Source organism: Anoplophora glabripennis, unplaced genomic scaffold (assembly GCF_000390285.2).
Source record: "Anoplophora glabripennis isolate ALB-LARVAE unplaced genomic scaffold, Agla_2.0 scaffold182, whole genome shotgun sequence".
Lineage (NCBI taxonomy): Eukaryota > Metazoa > Arthropoda > Insecta > Coleoptera > Cerambycidae > Anoplophora > Anoplophora glabripennis.
Genome location: NW_019416287.1, coordinates 79690 through 103860, shown reverse-complemented (window position 1 = coordinate 103860; position 24171 = coordinate 79690). Strand labels below are relative to the sequence as shown.

General features: G+C 32.7%; 1 protein-coding gene across 1 annotated transcript; it reads left to right on the top strand.

Moving 5' to 3' along the window:
* Positions 1–13757: 13757 nt before the first annotated feature.
* On the top strand, positions 13758–23389 carry LOC108910953 (trithorax group protein osa-like). The gene is made up of 3 exons (XM_023457438.1): positions 13758–13846; positions 19987–20086; positions 20117–23389. The coding sequence occupies exons 1-3, from the start codon at positions 13832–13834 to the stop codon at positions 23239–23241; spliced, it is 3240 nt and encodes a 1079-aa protein (XP_023313206.1). The 5' UTR covers positions 13758–13831; the 3' UTR covers positions 23242–23389.
* The last annotated feature ends 782 nt before the right edge of the window (positions 23390–24171 follow it).

Sequence of the window (24171 nt, the reverse complement as noted above, 5' to 3'; positions counted from 1 at the left end):
TACAATAATAATTATGAGATAGAGAAATTCAGTAGAGAATTGCCCGTAACTTTTTAAAAAGTGGGAAGATAAAAAAATTGTTATATAGGGAAAATAATCAAAATTAAGGAATCTTTATCGTGACATATTAAAAAATGTATGTTGCTGGAAAAAAGCGCTTGAAGCTCTGCAACGTCTACCGCCGTAAAGATAATTTCTGTATTTCTGCCTTAACTTCTAGTAAAAGTAAGCAAAAATTAAATAGTTTCTAAAATAATTTATTTTTCTCGGCCGTTTCACAGAAAAACTCATTTCTTCGGTTAAATCGATCACCCTATACGTACGTGTTATTTGTAAAGAAAATTGGTCGGGGCGACTTGAAGTGAAATTTGTGCACAAAGCTTTCTGTGTAAATATTTTTAAAGCAACGACATGGGCGTGGAGAGACAACTGATAAGAAAAGGAGGAAGTATAGTTTCTAATTTATCAAGCGTTGTGAAAATTTGCGGTGGTTTCAAAACAGTGCCGGGTATTTTTGATGAGTGTTTACAACTTAAGTATCATCGAAATACCTATCAAAATATCTAAACAATTAAAACGAATTAGGAAAATATGTCTAGGTTAGAAGGAATTTTGAAATGCATATGAGTTCATTTATGTTTTAAACAAATTGCTTAAAATATACAGGTGTCTGAAATCGGCCAAATTAAATGAACGCAGGTGGGCAGTTGAAGAAAGCAAATGCCCTTAAGTGAAATTCCCCGCCTGAGATGGAGAAAGTAATGTATGTCATGTCCATGGTTAATCCACTATTTGTGTGCCAAGTGTGGGACAGATCGGAGCACAATTTTTTAATCGTTCTCCCTTAAACCGAAAAGTTACGTAAAGAATATTGAGAAATAGACCACAATACAACTAATAGACCTTTTTAGTAGTGACGTCACATACGCCAAATAACAGGTTATGAAGAATTTCCCAATATTTTTACTAGATCGATTTTCGACCTCGTGTACTTTGGACATCAGTGCCAAAAAAATGGCTTCTTTGTCATGACCTCAAATACTGCGATAATCTCGCAATATTAGAAATATTTAAGAAGTTTAAAACCTCAAGTGACAAACTAATAGAATTATTGAATTTATATTTTTAAATTTATAGAACAATATTGACTTTTATAGTAATTAATAAATTAAAATTGTATCAATGTTACTGAGCATGCGCATTAAAGATAATTTCAAGTAAGGCGAAGTAGCCTCGCAACAGTATATCATTGAAGACAAGTTTGGTTATGGTTAAGAGTACGTCGATAATAAACCACTTGAAGAAAGAAAACACTCGATAAAAACACTGACACAGCACAACACCAATAAAAACAATAAAAATACTTAGTAGAACTGGAAAATGCCAAGATTAAACAAAACAAGATAATGATGACAGCGATAACATTTCAACAAGATCTTTTATATCGGTTTTTGTAAATTTTAAACACATTAGTGTATATATTTTACGAAACACGTGTTGGTTGTTCTTAAATACTCCCAAATCCTTGTAAAAATAAAATAATTTTAAGTTGTTCATTTTTATAGTGTCTATGTAAATAGTACACCAGGGTCAGATTCGGTCTATACGATTTCAACTATGACAATTCGTTGCGGGTTGCCTAAACATGTGACGTTAATGGCCATTCTCAAAGATTGCTGCAATAAAGAAAAAAAATTGTTCATAACAAACAAATCAGATAGATGACCTGCATAGTTAGGTACTCACTTTACTCCAACTTCCCCACTCAACCCTACGAGATAAGGTGACGATATGATATTTGGGAAGCTAGTAAACCCATCATAACGTTTCAACATCACTTTTCATTTCAAGAATTAGAGAGCGAAAAGGCGATTGCTGGATAAACTCAACTTAGTATTCAAGAAAAGAATAAAAGGTGTGTAAATCGATTTGACAAAATAGCGAGCGTACGTAGCACATTTTTCTATTTTACACGCAGAGAGAGAGAGTACATTTTAACAATAATTTGACAGTATTTGTGCATTCGGAGCAACAATACTGGTAGAAATTTACACGGACTAATTTCAGACAATAGAGATTATCGTTGATTACTGTTATATGATAATTTATGGCATTACAATTCTTATTCGGTCGTGTTTAAATTAGTGCTGAGATAGGCTCCAATTTTTATTATTAAACAATTTATGCATGGCTAGCAACGTACAATAAAAATCGTCGGTACGGCCCACTTAACAGGTAGCCTGTAAGAGAGGATTCTCTTGCGATTGATATTGCTAACTTTCTATTGAAAATGTAAAGAATTTTTATTAAAAAAGCTGTTTTAATACTTACAGTGCTATATTTAAACGCGAAGGATAATATTTAACTTTTAATTAAATGCACAAACCTGGAAAAATTGCATTAAACATTTAGATTAAAAGTGTTGTATTAATATTTAAGGTTCTACTTTCAAACTCAAGAAATCATCGAGAGAGTAAGGGTTAAAAAACGAATATTATCAGACATTTCCGGCATTCTCTGGAGATTGAAGGCATATCTTAATACAAAGTGCTGTTTTAATATTTAAAGTGTCTCATTTAAACCATTAGGATATTTAATTGTAATCCTTGAAGGATTAAATGTAAAAAAACTAATTTTCCTTATACCACATTAAAAGCCACATAATAAAGCAATTCAGTTATTCCAGACTATCAAGTGAAAAAAGTTCAATGGTGTTAAATCTGGAGGTCAATTGTGATCACCAAAACAGGAAATTGTAATGATTCCATGTTATACATTAAATTGTATTCGATACAATCTATCCATAGCTATATAGATATGACGTAGCAATTACGCAAGCGACACATACAGGGTGTTAATTATTGAGACGTTTACCAGAATAGAGACTTTTAGTGTGACGTCTCATATTTAGGCAACTCGCAACAAATTGTCATAGTTGAAATTGTACAGATCGAATCTGACCCTTGTGTACTATTTACATAGATACTACAGAAATGAACAATTTCAAATTAACTTAAATATTTTTACAAGGATTTAGAAGTATTTAAGAACAACCAACACGTGTTTCGTAAAATAGATACACTAATGTGCTTAAAACTTACAAAAAACGATATAAAAGAATATTTTTAAAAAATAAAGTAAAAATTTAACATTACCCGTGTTATTCCTAATGCGCATGCTCGGGAAGAATAGTAGGTGAGATCTTGTTGACATATCATCGCTGTCGTCATTTCTTCTTTTGTTTAATCTTGGCATTTTCTAGTTCTACAAAGTATTTTTTATTGTTTTGCTTGATGCTTTGTTGTGTCAGTCTGTTCATCGAGTGTTTTTTTTCTTCAAGTGGTTTATTATAGACGTACTCTTAACCAGAACCAAACTTTTCTTGAACGGTAGCCTGTTGCGAGGCTACTTCGCTTACATGAAATTACCTTTAATGCGCATGCTCAGTAACATTGATATGATTCTAATTTGTTAATTACTATAAAAGTCAATATTCTATAAATTTAAAAATATTAATTCTATAATTCTTTTAGTTTGTCACTTTGGGTTTGAAATTTCTTAAATATTTCTAATATTGCCCGAATATCGCGATATTTAAGGTCATGACAGAGAAGACATTTTTTGGCACTTATGGTCCAAAATCAATCTAGTGAAAATATTAAGAAATTCTTCATGTACTATGGGGTGCTTATTATTTGGCGTATGTGACGTCACTACTAAAAAGGTATATTCGGATTAAAATGTAAAAAATAATCGTCATGTTAACACTAATTTTGTTATTCTCTTTCTTAAACTTTTAACTTTCGTCGTGAGTAACGGATTATAGTATTCTTACTGATGACAGCATGAAGAGAAATTTAAAGAAAGTGCGTACCCTTCTACAATATTTTACATAATTTTTAACAGCCGGCAAGATCTATGTTCGTAATGGTAATATTTGATTGAACAATTTTAATTAATTAAACAAATTATACCGTTTTGTATTTATTAAGGATCTGGCTGCCATTATTTACAAGTAAACAAAGTGCTTCTTATGATTTATTAATTTTATTCTTCTAATTGCCGAAGCTTAAGTTTCTTGAATAGCTATAAATAATTTAATATTTAGGTTGATGGGAAATATATTCGACATTATACAAACGAAACCGCAGTTGCTTGAGGCTGTGGTGAACGTTTAGAGAAACTTAATTGATATATTCTGAAGCACTAGCAGATACTTTTCGGTACCGCAAAAAATAGTGTCAAATAAAACAAAAGCAGCAGCAGGTCGTTAACACTTACATATCACTACAAATTATCTGCAAACTTTTGACTGAGATGATAAACTTTGAAAATGATGAGGGTCCTTTGAATAAGAAACACCCTGTGACCAGCGTTTTCAAGAATTCAAGAAATTGACCAGTTGTTTTTTGCTTCTTATCAAACAAAAGTGCACGAGAAAAGTCGTGCCCTTGAATTTATGGGATCTTTTCTAAAAAATCATGTACAATATTGAATTTGAATCATCCATTTGCTCGTATTTTGGAAGGACAAGCGAAAAAAATTGGAAAGTATAGTAAATTTTTTTCATGCGCTTAATATCATTTAACAAAAAACATATTTGCAGAGGTTAGTACGCAGGACTAAATTGAAACGATTGGACTCAGATATGGCAAAAATTTCTCACTTTCTTGACGAGCATAACGCGAATTAGCGGTCGTTAAATTAATTTGTGGTTTTCTTCAACGTCCCGATGATGCTGTTAATTAATGATATGTCTGAGAGTCCGTCCATTCACGAATAAATCTAGCACAAGAGCCGGTGATAATTCAGAACCAGCAGGAGAAAGCGGGACCTTGAAAGAGCGACTGACGAACTTGACTCTTAGCAGAGGACTACATTCTTGAACAGGTAGGTCATCTTCGACTGCTGCCGCGCTTACCGCCATGGATCTTAGTGAATGTGGAGTATTTGTTTCCAAATGCGTGCACTGGTAGCCGTATACAATTGTTTTGAAGCGAATACACGCTGCGTCCGAGTTAAACCGGACATAAGTCCATGGGACTTCGATGGTAGAGACATTTTTTACAGCGTAGAATGAATATCGTCCAATTACGCCCAGAAGATAAAGACCTCGCATTTTGTTTACATTCACCGTATACCAATAGTATATACACCAATTTGTGATTACTGTCACTGTAATAAAATACTAACCACTAATAACAATAACACTCGACCACTACATTTTTAATACCGAAACATGACAGACCTTTAGGGGTGTAGGATGATAGTTAGAAAACAACTAATTTTAGTTAATAGACGTATTGTCGAAACAAAAAACAGCTAACGAAACATTCAGTGATTTAGCTTGGGTAATAAAAGAACTATCCATCTGGATGGGCATTGCCTAGGATATTACTAAATAGTTAACAGTTGGCAACAAGCAAGTTTTTATTAGCCAACACTGATACTTTCAGTTCTGAAGATGACTCAGTAAAGTCTCAGTTAAGTTTTTCCAAACCTCATTCGGATAATAAGTTCGGTATTTTAACCATAATAGCGCACATTTATTTCTCACACTATTCATGCACAGTGGTGGTTGATGCTGTTCTACTCTACTTTCTCCGTTAGCTGTTCGCTGTTGCGCATTAATACTACAGTAATATTTAATTTTGGAGAGTAAACTTATTTCTTAGAATTAAGTGTTTGTTCTTGGAATTACTTGATTCGTTTCAAACATTAATATTCCATATTTAATGAGATAAGATTTAGTTTCTTCCAACAAACTTATTTGTACAACTCTACAACGCACTATTATATTCTCAAAAAATGTATATGTAAATATATTTAAATGTAAATAATTATTATGAGATGTATATATAATATTATGTATGAGTTAAAAACTAAAGTTTCCTACTAGTTTCAAGCAAGGTTTGGACGTAATATTTTTTTACTAAAAAATTACTATTTATCTGCATTTCTGTTAATGAGATATAATTAAATAGTACTCATCCTCTCGAGTTCTCAATTTGGAAAGAGCACTATTAAATATGTATTATTACGTGAAATTATGGTTCTGGAAAGAGACAGATTAGCAGGGGTGGTTCTACAGGGTGTGCATTAAAAATTAGTCTGTGGCGATATTCTAGCATTTGAATAAAAAAAGTGTCCCTGTAATTAAATTTATATTGTCCTAGAAAAATAAAGTTAGGAAAGTTGAAGTAGTCATAAACCTTCTTTTGCTTCACAAAAGCAGCACTTGCAGAGGCATAACGTCACTAACAGTAATTTAATAAGAAAAATGCTATACCATATGTTCACACACCATAAAATTAATGGCAAATTTCATTATGCTTAATCAAATGTATTCATTCATATTGCAAACAACGAAAGTGCCTCACTTATTCTTTTACTTTCGTTATAATGCAGATATTTTCTTTTAGTATTTATATATTTATATACATACACCACCCCACAGTACAATTACAAAAAATATATACTCACGTACACATTGTTAAAAATAATCTTAATACTTTTCGAAAAAATGTAAGTAAACCTAACGAATTCAGTTTTATTAGTGAAAATATTCTACATATTTATAAAATAATATTATTTTATTTATTCAGTAATTTTTAAACGCACAAGCACAAAACGAACTACAACAAATGCTCAAAATGTCCACCACCATGTCCACCATTTTCGATGAACGCATGACACCTTCGAATACAATTTTCGCTCATTTGCTGGAAAACACCTCAAGAAAAGGAAATAGTGGTACGCAAAAAATAGTCCGACACGATCCAATTCCAGATACCAACACCAACTGAATGGCGTTGGCGTATTGTGTTTCATTTGTGTTTGTTCTGGTTACTACTGCCACTGTCAACATGGAAGTTAATCATATACGCATGCGCAACGAATTGCCAAGTCATGCGCCTAGGAAATTATTATTTTCTAGTTTCATACTACAGGTTAAATCTAACTTTAATGCACTGTGACGGATTCTAATAAAATTAAATTATTCAATAATCTTAACCCCTTCATAATAAAGGAAGCCTTAAACTAAACAATTGATAAATTAATATCAGCTTCTTAAATGTTTTCACAGAGTTTAAAATCGCACTGTTTGAAAAAAAAAGTACTAAATTATTCAAAAATTGAAATTAACAAACAAACACGTATGTAATTGATGAAAAATATTATGTTTAAACAGTTGTTACACTACAACCACCTGTCAAGCTAAAGTTACCATAATTTTCTCGTATATGCACAATAAAAGTCAACACTTCACTTGTCTTCGTCGTAAAGACATAATCACGACTACAGCACTTTAAAATTCAATTCATAAAAATAGATTGCAACACACAAATAACGAATATTATGTTTGAAGAATGTTACGCATACAGTGTCAAAGGTTCTCAACAAGTTTCTTATAAAGAATCATGCGCATTTATTTTGAATTAGATTTTTTAATTCCTATTTTTTCTCAAAAAACTACTATTACATGTTATATGGTATATAAACTATCTATGTGCATGTTTAAGATTCACCCTGTATTCCTAAATAATTAACAGCTACGTTATTTAGCATTCACTTTGTTAAAAAAATACCACATTTATCGGAAAGAGCCGCTATTAGAGCACCATTACGGAATCATTAATGTACTATGTAATTCATATTCTCTCATGTGCCAATTTCTAATTTACGACATATACATTAGTTGCAGCTGCATTAGTCATACGCTGAATTTTGCTAAATATTGAATATGATGCTGTAGAATGGTGCATATTATTTACTACAGCGTAAAACTTGCAAATCCTCTCGAAATTTTGCCTACCGCCCTATTTTCGATGGTGCTGAACACAAATCTGAATCTCATTTTTCAATTCAAACCGTATCTTTCGTGTTTTACGCAACCAAAAAAAGACTTTTATTTTTATATAATTTCGTATTTAAGTCGTCAAAGAAAAATTGTCTCTTACGCGTCTATCGCCTTTGTCTGATGTGTCTGAAATAAGGTTACTAAGTACTGTAAATTTACTTATCCATCCATGCGAGTCGCTTAATATGATAATAATATAAAGCAAATATGAATTACACATTCCATCTCTTAGAACCAGTATAATTAAATGTGAGTTATATCTAGATACCTTGTTAGGTTTCTACTTAAAGTTGGGTTAAGTTTGTTATATATTAAATAAATAAAAAGTTAACATGACCTGAAGAAATGTATCTAAAAAAACTTAAGCTCGATTAAGTCAAGTTAAGTTTCTTTAAATTAAATTCAAAAAAAAAACTACTCTATATGTGTATTGTGTATTTAAATAAAAACTTAACCTGGTCTAACCAAACCATGTAGAATTTTATCTGTTTATGTAAAGTTAGGTTACCTCAGGTTTGTTTTCTTTTTATAATAGTATCTCAGCTAGCTAAGTTACCGACCAATTGTTAATAGTAACAGTTAAATGAATGCCCATAAAAATAAATTTGTGGAACTTAGTAACCTTATTTCAGAGGATGACAGGATTTGATTGACGTCATGTAGTGGGTATGGAAGTTTAATGCCAAGGAATAATATAAATATAAATATAAATATTACAATAAATAAATACATTTTTCCTACTATTGGAAAAAATAAATAGTTGTATACATATGTTTTTCGGTGGTGATAAGTAAGAAGTGTTATTTTACACACTTTTACTGAAAATAAAGAAAACCATTGACCTTTTCAAGTAACTTTTACCTGCGAAGACATCTAAATGCTAGAAATGTACGCAGTTCTAGCAATGTCGGAAGAAACTTAATTGAGCTGGGCGAGTGGTTCAAGTACCACATATTTAAAACGATTTAGTTGTAGAAATTAACGATTTACATATTCTTGTACTTTAAGTTTCTAATTTCCAATTTCTTCGACAAGTGCGACGTGGGACTATCGCTATTCAAACCCGGATCCTTTTTGAAATAATGCGATACTGTTCACGACCTTACGTAACTTTAGAAAACGGGAAATTTTACACAGCAACTCGTTACGTACGACGTGAGTCACGAAATTTCTTTTTATTTTTATGAATTGTTCAGTCCACTTCACTTTGTACAGGATATAATAATAGAAAATCCCCAAAATATTTCTTCCATCTCGTAAGCCAGATGTTTTAGGATGGACGTTGACAAGAATTATACAGCCCCTGACAATCAAAGTACATAGATCTTGTGTATTTTTGATGCTGAATCCGAATCCGTATCTCAAAAAACGTCCACCAGGGTATTTTTTAGTAAAATGTTAAAATACCTCCTAAAATAGCGAGGAAGAGCTTTATAATAAAAAGCAACAATTTGAAAATACTTTGAGAAAACATTTTAAAATAATATTTTGAGTATTAGATCAAATATCGAATGTAAATGCAAAAATCGCTAAAACGGGTCAATTAGTAAATAAAAATTGAACTTTTCTGCAATATTTTCAATTTTGTTGAGCCATTAGGTCGATAGCCGCACGGTTTAAGGCGTCAGTACTTAAATCGATGTGTCGAACTGCCCGGGTTTCGAATCCCGCGGCCGGTGACCGTAGAATATCTACACTTGTACGGAGGATTGGCGCCCTCTGTGCAGGTATTGGTAGGGTGGAAGAATGTTGGCTTGGGTCAATATGAGAGATTGACACCGGTTGGCATTTGACCACCCCCCTAATTAATGGGGTTTTCCAGGTTTCCTCATTCCTGCATTGAATGGTGGTTAGGGCATACCAACATAAGTCGTTCCTGGGCGCAAATGCGGCCTGCGTAATAATAATATGCCGCCTTCTCTCCCGCACAAGTCTCCGACTTCTGGGCTAATTTTCGTAATTAGAATGAGGAGTAGAGATATTATTATTATTATTGACAGACTTACATACCTACTCTATAGACCAGGGCGATCTGTCGAAATATCCCACTTCTTGAATGTAAGAGGGGGCAAGCTAATTTTTGCTGGAATACCTTCAGTACAACTCACATAATAAAAGTGTAGATCCCTAGATCTGGGTGAGGTCAGAAACATTTTCAAAATTGCAAAAATGTTTAAAAAATTTTAAAAAATACCTATTTTGTCTGAGTTTTTTACTTATATCTTTAAACCTATGCATTTTGGAAGAATATTGAAGAGGAAAAAAAGTTATAGAATTGAATTTTGTACAATATACTACTATATAAGTTAAAAATGTTTAAATTTATTACCGATGTTGCAGAATATCAATAATTGATGAAAAAAGGCAAAATAATCAAGTTTCTTGGATAATTTTTTAAAATATTTTAATTGCTCCGAGGGCATTGTAACTTTAGAGTATAATAAAACAACACACCAAATTTCATTAAAATCGGTTTAATAGTTTTCGCAAAATTTTCGAATTTTCAAAATGTTGCACAGTTTCTAAAGTTAACACTCTTCTTTTTATTTTTAAACAATTAGATTACACTTATCAATTTGCAATTTAGTTTTTTTCACAAATTATAATTTTAAAGCACCAATCACTAAACCTCAAAACAGGTCCGCCCTGGTCTATTATTAATCTTTTTCTACACTGTATAAAAGTTCTTACATTTTTGTTATACCTTGTTACAATTTAAATTTTAACCTGTATGCATTAATTTTTTAGGTGTGTTAACGCATATAAAAAATGAAGACCGAGGTGTGGTAAAAGAATTCATACAGATGGGTAAAAAAATTACTAGCCGCAGGAATTCTTATTGTTTATTGTAAGAGCAATAAAATCCACACGCCTTGCTTCCTTCCTTTCATTTACTCTATCGAGAAATCTGTTTTGAGGGGCACACACCTCTCTCTGTAAACTTTTTGCACCAGATTGCCCAACGGTTTTGACGATAGTACTTTTACTTACTACTCGTAAACTTCGTGCAATATTAAAAGAAAGTTCATTGCCAGACTATCTGCTGGTTCGAGTTGTTGCCATTTAAATTTACATCTCGTACTGAACTGCGGGAAAGAAATTTTATATCTACCAACAAGTTAACAGGCTGTTTTTATCGAGAAAAACATGTAAAAAATGTGGTATATGAATATTCAACCTAATTTTTTTGACCTCTTCGTTACATTCTTTCTTAATCGAGCAAAAACAATTTCGAAGAATTTTATTAATTTAAAAACTGTGGAACATTTTTACAGTTAAAGTCATAGGCGTAGGAAATTACAATTTTCCTAGGCATTGCAAGTAATGAAATCGAAATAATATACAGGTGTAAGTAGTACTTTCAGTTTTGATTAAGACCCTGTTAACTAATCAGGTAAATTGAGAATATAATTCTATTTTATCCATAATAATGCAGACTCGCACCAGATATTACGCATGTACAGTGATGGCTGATGTTGTTCTACTCTACAAGTTTCATTGACTGTTCGCGGTTGTGTAGATTATTTTAGCGAATAAATTTATTTTCTGGGTGTTTGGACTTTAATCACTGATTTAATACTTACTGAAAATGAAAATAAAAGGTTCATTTTCACAATTATATCAATTAGTTGTATTGCAACAAAATTTAAAAAAAGTAATGATATACAGGGTGTCCCAGAATATGTGGGCAATCTCTTGGATTTATACAGGGGACGTTAAAATATCATGATAAGTTCCTAAAAAAAATTTCCATCGTGGGCCCCCTTACGAAGATACAGGCCTCTAAAGGACGCCCCTGAACATCGATTTTTTTAAATAACTTTTAAAATACTTTGCGTAATTTAATTATTTTTAGGAAAAAACAAAAAGGGGAATTTTTTAGATAGGCACAGAAAGAATGCAAATTTCATCGGTTTATTTCTCTTTACGGATATAATAAAAATCATATTAAACAAAAATAGTTTTTTCTCGAAAACAGTTAATTTTATCGATATCAACTAAGAGTGCCTTTTTTTTTTAGTTTAAGGTTTAAGCTTTCAAAAATATTGTTTTTGTGCCTTTATCGTAAAGGGTTTAAAAAAAATTGACACTGTTGTGATATAGCTAGTCCGTCCCTGGCAAACCAAATAAGCCAAATTGTTTTCATGGGTCAATTTGTAAGGAGTCTTATCTGTTGTCCATCGTATTAAAAAATAATTAAATTATTCAAAGTATTTTAAAAGATGTTCCCCTGTATAAATTGTATAAATTCCACATATTCTGGGACACCCTGTATACTAAATGTAATAGATAAATATTTTATATTTCCAAAAAAGTAAAGTCTCCTAGTTTCAAGCAAGATTTTTCTCAGCTAGAATATTATTAAGGACAGAAAGATGGGTTTTTCGAGAACGTTAGTTAATTTTTTGAGAGAAATTTTCGGTTTAAAACATTACTAATTTTGAAATTTCGATGCTTTATATTATATTCTCGCAGAATCCAGTGGGGCTTAATTTTTTTATAACTACAGTGTAGGAAAGTACCGATGGTCCATCAGAAGTTACGTGAGAGCGATAAAGTAAGCCATAGAAATCCATATGATAGACAAGGATGGCTATAATGAAGGCGTCTAATAGTCAACACTCATTTCGCCCTTAAACAAATAAGAAGTGGATCTTATTTGTGGAAGGGCGAAACGGGCGGTGATTATGAGAGGCCTTCATTATAGCCATCCTTCTCTATCGCATGGATTTCTATTGCTTACTTTATCGCTCTCACGTAACTTCAGATAGACCATCGGTACTTTCCTACACTGTATATTAAATGGAGATCACAGTTTTTATGGTTTAGTTAAAAAGAGGATATTCCAAGTGTTCTTATTTCAATATTTTTGTAACGTTCAATTGTTTCTCTGACACGAACTTAATGTAAATTTTGTATTTAGCATTATTTTTTATGTCCAAAAATAATGGTTATACAGGGTTATCCAAAAGTCCCGGTACGACATTTTGGGAAAGAATGTTTCAGACAAAAGTGTAAGGATTTTTCCCTGGCTGTCTGCTGGTGACCTTGGATTTGACCTTGACGTTGACCTTCAAAGTAATTTGAAGGTCAAGTTAAGTTTTTCAAATGGAAACCCCAATTTTTTATTGCGGATTTGGAAAGAGCAGGAAGTTATACGTCCAAATCTGGTAATGACCATGACTTTGATAATGACCTTCAAGGTTTTTCTGCCGTACCGGGACTTTTGGATGACCCTGTATAAATGTGTTTTTTTTTTATTAAATTGGGCAGAAATGAAAAAAAAACATGTACGTTGCGTACACTTACTAAAACAGGTTTTTTATGAGACTAATGAGCTTGTACCTAGTTGAGGTTGAAACATGAGTGGGAATAGAGTAATATTTCCATAATAAACAAAGTAAAATCAGCGAATGTAAATAGCAAGCTGTTACCAGATCCGACAACAAATAAATGAGCTTGAGAAATAATAAGTAACACATTAGAATTATATCATCGGATCTGTTCCAGTCTGGCGACCACGGTTATCATAAACATCCAGTAAACTCCTTATTACATCCAGCACGGTCACTTGTGCCGTCTAGATTCAAAGCAGCGAACTGAAAAAAAAGGTTTCGGACATTTAAATCGATACCTATGTAAAATTTGAAGCCTTATCGTAATTTATGGACACATCAGTGTGTTGTGATACTTATTATAACTGGGTATGGCTACTTTCATTATCCTACTTTCTCTCTCATGTCCGCTTAGTACTATCTGACTCTTAACCTTCCTCCTAAGCTTTACCCGTTCAGCTTTGTCGAAAAGGGGGGATTCATCTCGTCGAAGTAAATTGTAAACTGAATCTATATAACGATTCTCTTCGCGGACAACGTGTTATTTTGAAAAATCAGCCAACGTACTCACTTGGCATAGATGTAGTGTTAGTATTTTTTTAGTGTAACACGTGATCTTTTTTTGGATAAAGCCATGTGGTCACAACAGGTTGGTTAGCATTTATTTTTTTGGGAAGGGGCTGTGCTTTTGTGACTGTGACAGTGCTCTTGTGCGTTTATGAGTGTGCTGGAAGGATTTTTTAGGACTGGCTTCACAAAAACGTGCAGAATATTGATAAGCAAAGCGTTAATAAACAAACACATGATTCGAAAGTTTGGCAAAAACCGAAGAAAATCTTCTAAATTCAGTTTAAAAGAAAGAAGTTTCAAACATTATCACCAATTGCATAAAACAGGAAATAAGCAGAAAAATTGAGTTATTGGATTTCTTTTATTAATTTTGGATTAGATTAAAAAAATAATAAAATAACAATAAAAAATACACACAATTCGAAAGTTTGGCAAACATAGGAAAAATTTCTTTAAATTGTTATTCTGTAATGAATATATTATTTAAATTCACTTTAAAAGAAAGAAGTTTCTAACATTATAACTAACTACATAAAAGCTAGCAGAAAAATTGAGTTCTTGGATTTTTTTCTATTAATTTTGGAAGAACTTTTTAAAAACGTGCAGGATATTGATGACAAAACGTTAAAAAGTAAACACACAATCCGAAAGTTTGGCAAAAATAGAAAAAACTTCTTTAAATTGTGATTCTGTAAGGAATATATTGTTTAAATTCACTTTAAAAGAAAGAAAGAAGTTTCAAATATTATAACTAACTAGATAAAAGCAGGAAACAAGCAGAAACATTGAGTTCTTGGATTTTTTTTCTTAATTTTGGATTAGATTAAAAAAATAATAAATAAGAACTTTCTAAAAACGTGCAGGATATTAATGACAAAACAATAAAAAATAAACACAATTCGAAAGTTTAGCAAAAATAGAAAAAAATCTTTAAATTGTGATTCTGTAATAAAAATATTATTTAAATTCACTTTAAAAGAAATAAGTTTCAAACATTACAACTAACTACATACAAGCAGGAAATAAGCAGAAAAATCGAGTTCTTGAATTTTTTTTCTTAATTTTGGATTAGATTAAAAAAATAATAAAAAAATTACTTTTTAAAAACGTTCAGGATATTAATGATAAAACAATAAAAAATAAACACAATTCGAAAGTGGCAAAAATTGAAAAAATTCTTTAAATTGTGATTTTGTATTGAAATATATTGTTTAAAATCACTTTAATAGAAAGAAGTTTCAAACATTATAACCAACATGAAAAGAAATAAGCAAAAAAATTGAGTTTTTGGATTTATTTTCTCAATTTTGGATTATATTAAAAAATAATAAAGTAGAACCCTTTTAAAAACGTGCAGGATATTAATGACAAAACAATAAAAAATAAACACACAATTCGAAAGGTTGGCAAAAATAGAAAAAACATTTTTTAAATTGTGTTTAGTGAATATATTGTTTAAATTCACTTTAAAAGAAATAAAGAAGTTTCCAACATTGTAACTAATTACATAAAAGCAGGAAATAAACAGAAAAATTGAGGTCTTGGATTTTTTTCTTAATTTTGGATTAGATTAAAAAAATAATAAACAAGAACTTTTTAACAACGTGCAGGATATCAATGACAAAACAAAAAAAAATAAACACATTTCGAAAGTTGGCAAAAATAGAAAAACATTCTTTAAATTGTGATTCTGTACTGAAAATATTGTTTAAATTCCCTTTAAAAGAAATAACTTTCAAACATTACAACTAACTACATAAAAGCAGGAAATAAGCAGAAAAATCGAGTTCTTGATTTTTTTCCCTTAATTTAGGATTAGTTTAAAAAATAATAAAAAAAAGTTTTTTAAAACGTTCAGGATATTAATGACAAAACAATAAAAAATAAACACAATTCGAAAGTTAGGCAAAAATAGAAAAATTATGTTTTTGTATTGATTATATTGTTTAAAATCACTTTAATAGAAAGAAGTTTCAAACATTATAACCAATATAAAAGGAAATAAGTGGAAAAATTGAGTTATTGCATTTTTTGTATCAATTTTAAATTAGATTTAAAACATAGCTACATTTTGCTAATAAGTTCTAAAAATTTTATCCTTTCTTCAAAATAGGTAGGTTTTTTGTGGAAAAGTCGCTTTTTCCATTGGCGATGAGGGGGAGGGAGGAGGATTGGAATGCGAGGCGACTTTTCTCCTCAACATGCAAAGAAAAGAGGGATCCTTTACCATCTAATCAGAAATCACAACTATTTTCATAAATCCGTTTTGTTGCTTGTATTTACATTTGCCGCCCTTGGAAAATATCCAGGGACGCCCATGCTGTTTTTGTACACCTTTCAAATATTTAAGACCAAGAATTGCAATGATTAAAAGCACAAACGAAATTATTTTCTAAGTTCCGTCGGCGTTCTCGAGAAAGATAAGTTTGACGGAGTTTAAATACTTTATTTTTTTAAAAATCCGTAGGGAATGTAGTCTTGTACGGTCAAAAGCTACCAACTCGATCGAACGGTTCGTCCCTATCCTCTTAAGGCCAGATGTCCCATTTAATTAGGTTCCGAATATTTTTCTGCAAATCAAAACGTATCCAATAAAACCACCGAAATGCACTTATTAATATTCGAACGTCAACGAAATAACTGCTAGACAGATTATTTTCTTAAAAAATATAAAATCATGAATAGTTGTACAGGGGTTGCTTTCATAGTTCTTGCAGTTTCTGCATATTTTTATCTGCTAAGTGGATTTCTGCATATTAGTTACATCCTACGCCGTTAAGTGCACGTCAAGTGTGTATTGTATTCAACTGGATGCGTCTGTTAATGGTTCGGTTGTATTGACAGTAAAAACTTAAAAATATAATGCATTTAAACCGACCATTACTATTGTTCGAGTAAGCAAAATTTAATAACTGCAATTTTATCGTTATCCGAACTAGGGGGCAGATAATTCATGAACGCTAGTGGTAAAAGTTGCTTCTTTGTATAAAGTCTAATTATTACTATGAAATCGTAACTAGGCTAAACGTACGTAAGAGAAATTAATAAGTATATCAACAAAATCTGTCAAACTGGATAATTACTGGTATTAATTTCTTGTCAATCAAATTAAATAAGTTTGTCGTGTTTGTAAACACGCAAACAAAGAAGCTCACGAAACATTAATTCTTTATTTGACGGAAATTAAATTTGGGCGTATTTTATACACAATAAAACCAACGGGCAGTTCGCAGGTATATAAAAGCTTGTAATAAAAACGAAATTAACCATATGCCTACATATCCTCTTAATTAATTTGTTCAGAAAATTGTGCGAGGAAGGTGATGTATACTGATATTTTTCAATTGCGCGTCAAAATAATATTCCTTGATAATTACGTTGTGGTTTCTTATGAAAATAAATATTCGCAGAAAAAGTAACTCATAGCCATAGTATTATTATCTGGAAAATTATAACCTTGACCGGATAATAGTGCGGTTCGCTCTTCAAAAGAGAAATAATTTGGTCAGTTAGTTATTTCGTTACGGAGTACTAAAAAAAGTTACCAATTAGAATCTCGATAAATGTGTCATTCCGTTTTGGGAAAAGTTTTATTTGTATTAAGCTTGTCACTGATTTCAAAAGTAACCGCAAATTATAAGCGAAATGGTTAAAATCTGTACACAGAGGAAGATTGTTGAACTTATACATTAAAACTATTTTATTTATTCCCACGAATCATTTTTATGTAAATAATATAAAAGATTTAAAAAAAAGAAAATTAACTTACTGAAAAAAAAATAATTTAAATAGTTTTGTATACAGGATGTCACAGAAAACACAGTCATACAGCAACCATATATTCCTCAAGTAGAAACAATTGAATTTAAGTTAACTCACCTTAAAGTTACAACGTGGCAAAGTCTGACAACCAGCATATGATACATGTTTCAGTCTATGGTGTACGGAGGGAGGGAGTGGGGAGAGAGGGCGCAGAGGGGGGGGGGGAGAGATGAAGTTGATTCTTTGGAAAAGATTTCTCCTGTCCAATTGTTTTGGAAAATCAACTTCTAAATTTTCCATCCATTCCACACAAAAAATGTCAATTTTTCTCAAAGTTACTAGATTTCGGGTAAAAAGGGAACATTCTGTTTGCTACTATGAAAAAAAAGGTTTAAAATACCGAATTGACCGTATTTAGATTTTCGCAAGTTTATTTGAACTTTTCTATTCCTTTAAAGAACTGAATCGATTGTTAGGGAATACCTCCTCGCTTTAAGTACACTGAGAAAAAGTATTTGGATCAAATGAGCAGATAGTTTTAAATGGAATTATTTGCCGTAAATGTTATTTTATTTTATCCAAATGTATATACTTTCGTCAAACTATTTTATATTATTTGTAAATATATATAATTTAATTAAAGTATTTTATAGTTTTGAAATTTTTTATCTCGGACCTTAGCTACAATATGTCTTACAGTTCATCATAAACTGTAAACATATTTGTTTTAAAACTACCAGTTCCTTAAAATATATATTATACTTAAAATTTAGTATTAATGTAGGAATTATTTAAGACAAATGTATGTATGTATTAAACAAACGATACATTAGTATACAATACAAAACATGTTTCTATAAAATCTATATAGATCATAAAATTAAGAATAGAATTCGATTAACCGTATCAAATATTTATTTTAAATGCTATTTTTAAAGTATGAAATTATATTTCTGGGTAGAAATTTAAAGTATTTAAATAAATAATCTTCTTGAAAGAAGAAAATATTTTCTTGGGTATATAACACGTGCGATACCTTAATATCGAATGTTGTACATTTGAAACAAGAATTTTTTTTTGCGTGTACAAGAATTCATGCAGAGGACCTCAAAAACTATTCATGTCTTTAAAAAATCAAAAAAAGTTCGTCCAAATATCGACTAACCTTCTATTTTCTTCGTAGCAGCAAATTTCATCCTCTCCTTTTACCCAAAACCTAGTAATTTTAAGAGATAACTGATTTGATATTCTAATCTAGTTGTTCTAATGAAAACCTCCATAGGCGCGGAAATCTTTTCAAAAAGAGGGGCCAAGATAATTTTTAATGCTTTTAATGCTAATAGCAAATTTGAATAAGATAGATTCGGTTCCCAACACACTGTAACATTAAAAAAAAAACTTTTGGACTATGGGTAAGTTAACTTAAAGTTAACTATTTTGGGTTGAGGAAACTGTGGTTGCTATATGAACACTGTTTTCCGAGACGCCCTGTATAATTGTATTTAGTTCATAAATAAAACAAACTGGTGACAAAAATAGATAGTACGGCAATTTAATTAATAATAACAAGTGAAAGGTTGCCAAACAACAATGGGAAAGATAACGCTCTTATCGAAGACAACTTTCCTTTTCTAATCGATGTTAGATTATTAGATACGAATAAAAAATAGCTACTTGAAAAGAAATTGGTATTTTGTGACATGTAAGTTAGACAAATAAACTTTCCACTGGTGTTCCACAAATCCATTTCACCTTATCGCAAATTTATTCCACAAAAAGCAGAAGCTATGTATTTGCAAATTACGTAACAGTAATCTAATACTTATAACTTGCAGTAGTAATATATACATGTTTTTATTATTAACATGAATACGCGTTTAAAAATTTTATGCGTATGAAATTAAAGCAGATTGTGAATTTTTTCGATTTTCCTTGTAAAATTAAACTTTATTTATTTATTACTTTCATGTGTACGTATGTATGAAGTAAATAGGACAATATTACACTAAATATACATATTATAAAGGAAAATAGTAAAATGTAAATATCTACATTACGCGGTAATCTTTAACTGTATATATTTATGTATTTGCATAAAATGCATGCGTTCGTACATGGTTTATGTACATTATTTGTAATTAACTGCTGAAGTTAATTAAAACTCGAGGGAATAAGTCCTATCTGCATATAGAGCGATTAAATATTAAAATTAAGAGTTAAAAATGCCCAGGGAATATTTTCCATATCCTATCCCATATAAATTTTAATTATATTATAACATTTCTAAGTAACATCAAACCCATTTGACTGACATACTCAATTGTCTCCAAAATAATATTCCACACTGTATGCTGAAAAACATACGTTTATGCAACATGATGTAGGTACCTGCACAAGTGCAAAATAACATGCATATTGATAATTATTTAATACTAAAACTGTGCTTATTATTTTCAGATAATTGTTGCTTTTCTATGCGCGTCTCTGGCGTCGCAACAAGTTGCTGCTGTTGTAAATAGTGGTCAGACTTCAAAAGTAGAAGAATCGAAAATAAGTAGTTCAGAAAACGTCGATGGTACCAAATCAGGTTCCTCCAAAGACACAGATCTAATATCCGCCACCACCGAAGAAAAAGCAAATCGTCGAGAAGCTCCACTGGGAGACGTGTATGGACCGCCACTGCCTGTGCCTACTGATTCGTACTTGCCGTCTGGGACTAGCAATATTAACCTGCCGGTCCCTGTCTATGGAGTGCCGGATGCTCCGACGAATAATATTGTTTATCCTGCTCCACCTCCAGACATTCCGCCGCCAGTTGCTTTACCTTCATCTTCGTATGGATTGCCATTAATATCCACTAACTTTGGTGGGCCCATAACTGCTTCTATAAGCACTGCGTATTTGCCCCCGTCAAATGGTTTCTCAACAAGCTCTATAAAGTTTGAGGGATCTTCGAAATTTTTAGGACCTTCACGTGGACCAAAACCCAATTATGGCCCACCACCACTTCCGCGTCCTCAATATGGACCTCCAAGGAAACCACAGTTTACGTCTAAGTACCCGCCCAAATTTCCATTTAAAGGAGGCTTCGGAGTTCACAAACAAATAAAACCATTAAGTACATACGGACCACCCACAGGATATTTTAAAGATAATTACAGTTCGTCGAAAATAAAATTTAATAGTAACGGCCAAAACAATCTGTTTTCAAATATAAACACATTTGCTCAAAATTCTTTCTCCGGACAATCGAGCATCGGAGGAAATGCCCTATTTACGCAATATGGGGTACCAAACGTTGGCTATGGTGTTCCAAATGTTGGATACGGTGTCCCAAACGTCGGCATAGAAACTCACTCCACAAACCTAAATCTTGGAAACAACCATCATGATGTGTCTAATACGTACGGAGCGCCAGATATAAGTGTTCAAGTTATTCCAGGCGACTTGGGACATGGAGGACTTGAAAATCAACACGCAATATCTACTCAATACGGTCATCCAGGTGGTGACATATTGGGACTACCAAAACCTCAGTATGGTCCTCCACAACCTTCATCACATCCGAAACCACCTCATCCGGGCGCACCAGCACCACCAACCCCTCCAGACATCAAATATGACGGCTGGCAACCAATTCCCGGATTGGTTTCCAGAGTACCCACTACATCCTATGGTGCCCCGCCAACAGGACACGGCCATGGAACGGGGGACCTTGGATTTAACAAAGACTTATCACCACCACCTTTGGAAGTTCATGATCACCATCAGCAACCTACTTCAGGTTATGGATCTATCGCGATAGGAAATACGTATAGTGATAAGCAGGTTGGACTTAGCGATTCATACGGGGCTCCTCTTAATACAGTTACAGGATCAGGTGGAATAGTAAGTTCTTCCGGAGAAGAAGTTCATGGCCAGCACTTGTCACAGAATAGGCCGGTAAACATAGATTTAGGGCAAGATGTCAACGCTGTTAAAAGCATAGGAATTGATATTTACCCCAGCGGTTCTGGTTCTGTAGGGGGGCATGGACAGTCCGCTGTAGAATACAACTTACATATTCCAGATACCTACAGTGCTCCTCCTTTGAATTCTTATTCTTCTTCGGGTCCATATGCAGCAGGTCATTCTTATAATAATCTGGCAACTCTTGGATCATCTTCCTTAGGTTTCGGTTCTTTCAATACATTTAATTCTCACCACTCCTTCAACTCTCAAAAATCTCATGGTTATAGAGGGACTGGATCATTATCAGGGTCTGGAAGAGGTTTGATCCCTCCAAGTGGTGTGTACGGAGTACCACCAAGTGGTCACTATGGAACGCCATTATTTACTAACACGCCACATGGTCCTCCTCTAAACGCGTTGAAAATAAATCCTCCAAGACATCCAGTAGTTCATAGAGAACCTGTCCCTCCAGGACTATTCGACACTGCGACCAAAGGCGGTTACAAACATCACAGCCACTTAGGTGGCAGTCACGGCTTTGGGGCAACCTATTTGCCACCACCAGTTCCAGATATACCAAAGCCCACACGTGAACGTACACCTCCTGCTCCTTCATCTTTGTACAGCCTTCCAAATTCACATTCATCTATTTCTTTCCAAAACTTCGCCCAAGGATCTTCATCCGCAGGCCTTCTACACCAAAATCTTAATTTAAACCTTGATGGAGGGCATGCTGCACTTAGTAGTTACAATGTACCATTGAACGTGGTGGATGGATCATACGACCTACCTCATGCTCATTCACATACAGGTACAAACTTAGGCGGTGAAATCGTAGGTTTAGACCTTTCTCACCCCACTCTGACAATAGACTTAACCCAGAATAATGGAGGTAGAGGTGGGTTTTCGCAAGCACCTGACTGTGCTCATAAGGCTCAATCTTTGCCTTCTTTAGCTTACGGTGTCCCAGCTGTTAATAGTTACACCGCTTCGCTGTCGTCTCTCACTACAAACATAGGAGGAGCACAACACCACGTAAATTCTGGACCAACTGTAGACATAAGCTATGAAGTTACGGAGCCCCAGTCACATGGTCACGACAGTTACGATTTGAGTGTCGCGCACAGTCAGAAAGTTAGTTCGGCAGCCAAAGCGAATTTGATTGAGAACGAAAAAAGCGAAGGGAAAGCCTATGGAAAGACAGTAGCCAAAAGTTTCGGACCCCACAGTGAATTGTTGCAGTCCCAAAGCATCGATCTGAACAATATAAACCTACAAGGAGCTTTAGGAAGTTATACTTTACAGATACAGTCCGCTGATGGAGGCCAAAGTCAGGTCCCTCACGATCAGCTGTTAAATGACGAACTGCTGCAGTCTATTTTAGCTGCCATAGAACAACCCCAGAAGAACGGCCAGACTTTAAGGCAGCCTATTATACAGGTCCAGAAGAGTTTGGAGAAAACAAATTTCGTAACGAATGATACCATACCTACAGTCGTAGGGAAAGTAACCGATGCCGAGATTGAACATTCCTCGCCATTGCAGTATGTTGTAGAACCTTCTAATGAATTACATACTAATGTGACCGATAAAGTTGAGCAAATAAGTGAAGGAGACCACGACCATGAATCGAACATTCGTTTGTTACAAGAGAACGGTATAGCTTTATATTATAGTAATAAGCAACGGTCGAAGAAGGAAGCTACTGAAGCTAGTCTTGAAAGCAAAAAGCCAAGTGAAAGCACTGGTAATAGCCATTAATTTTAACTGTTGACTGAATTGGCAGTTACGCTCAAAGAAATGATCACCGTATGTAATTGTATATATTATGGTGATTATATATGGACTCTAGATTATTTATAATATTACAACCATGTAGTTTCGACAAATATTTATTTTTTTTATCCTTTAGTTTTTACGAGATATGTAAAATTTATTTAATTATTTATTTTAATATAGGGTTCAAAATCTGTAAATGTTTTAATAAACTTTTTTAAATAAATGTTTACTGTAATTCATTTATCAACCGTTTATTCAAATTTAAAATTATTATCTTCAGTCTGCTACTTGTTGATTTCTCGAAGCTAGACATCATTGAGTACAGAAGTAGGTTAATTTATCTGAAGTTTAAAGTGCCCAGAATATTTGTAGGCCAGGAAACATAGAGTTGGGCGCGACTTTTTGTTTCGGCAAGCTGAATTTATCACTATAGATGCTAAATATTATGTACAATAACATATTACTTTCCACAGTCATAAAAATGGGGGGAAGGTTATTTACAGGCTGGTTAATTGTATAATTTTTAAGTAAATTTACGTTTCTCGCTTATAAAAAGATTTTATAATAATACATTGAAATCTATTATTTTTTTTTAATTTCAAATTTGCAACCTGGAAATTTTTTTATTTTTTAGCCTTAGTTGCAAAATGAAATATACGACGCACGCGCGTGATGGTGTTATATATTATTACATATCCGGAAAGCTTTAGTTAAAAAAAATTGTCAAGATTCGTTGAAAAACAACGGAGTTACAGACTTTTTTTGCCGATACCAACCTAATTTGTTTAACAATAGGCCGTCAATTTTGACAGTCTGTAACTCCGTTGTTTTTCAACGAATCTTGACGATTTTTTTTAATAAAGCTCTTTTCATAAGCTTTCCGAATATCTAATGAAATCTACAATAAAAAAA

Bases quoted from the DNA above. Each gene is read 5' to 3' on its own strand.
- LOC108910953 (XM_023457438.1), top strand. The intron at 20,087-20,116 runs GTTCAGAAAACG...GTACCAAATCAG, and splicing joins AGAAGAATCGAAAATAAGTA to GTTCCTCCAAAGACACAGAT.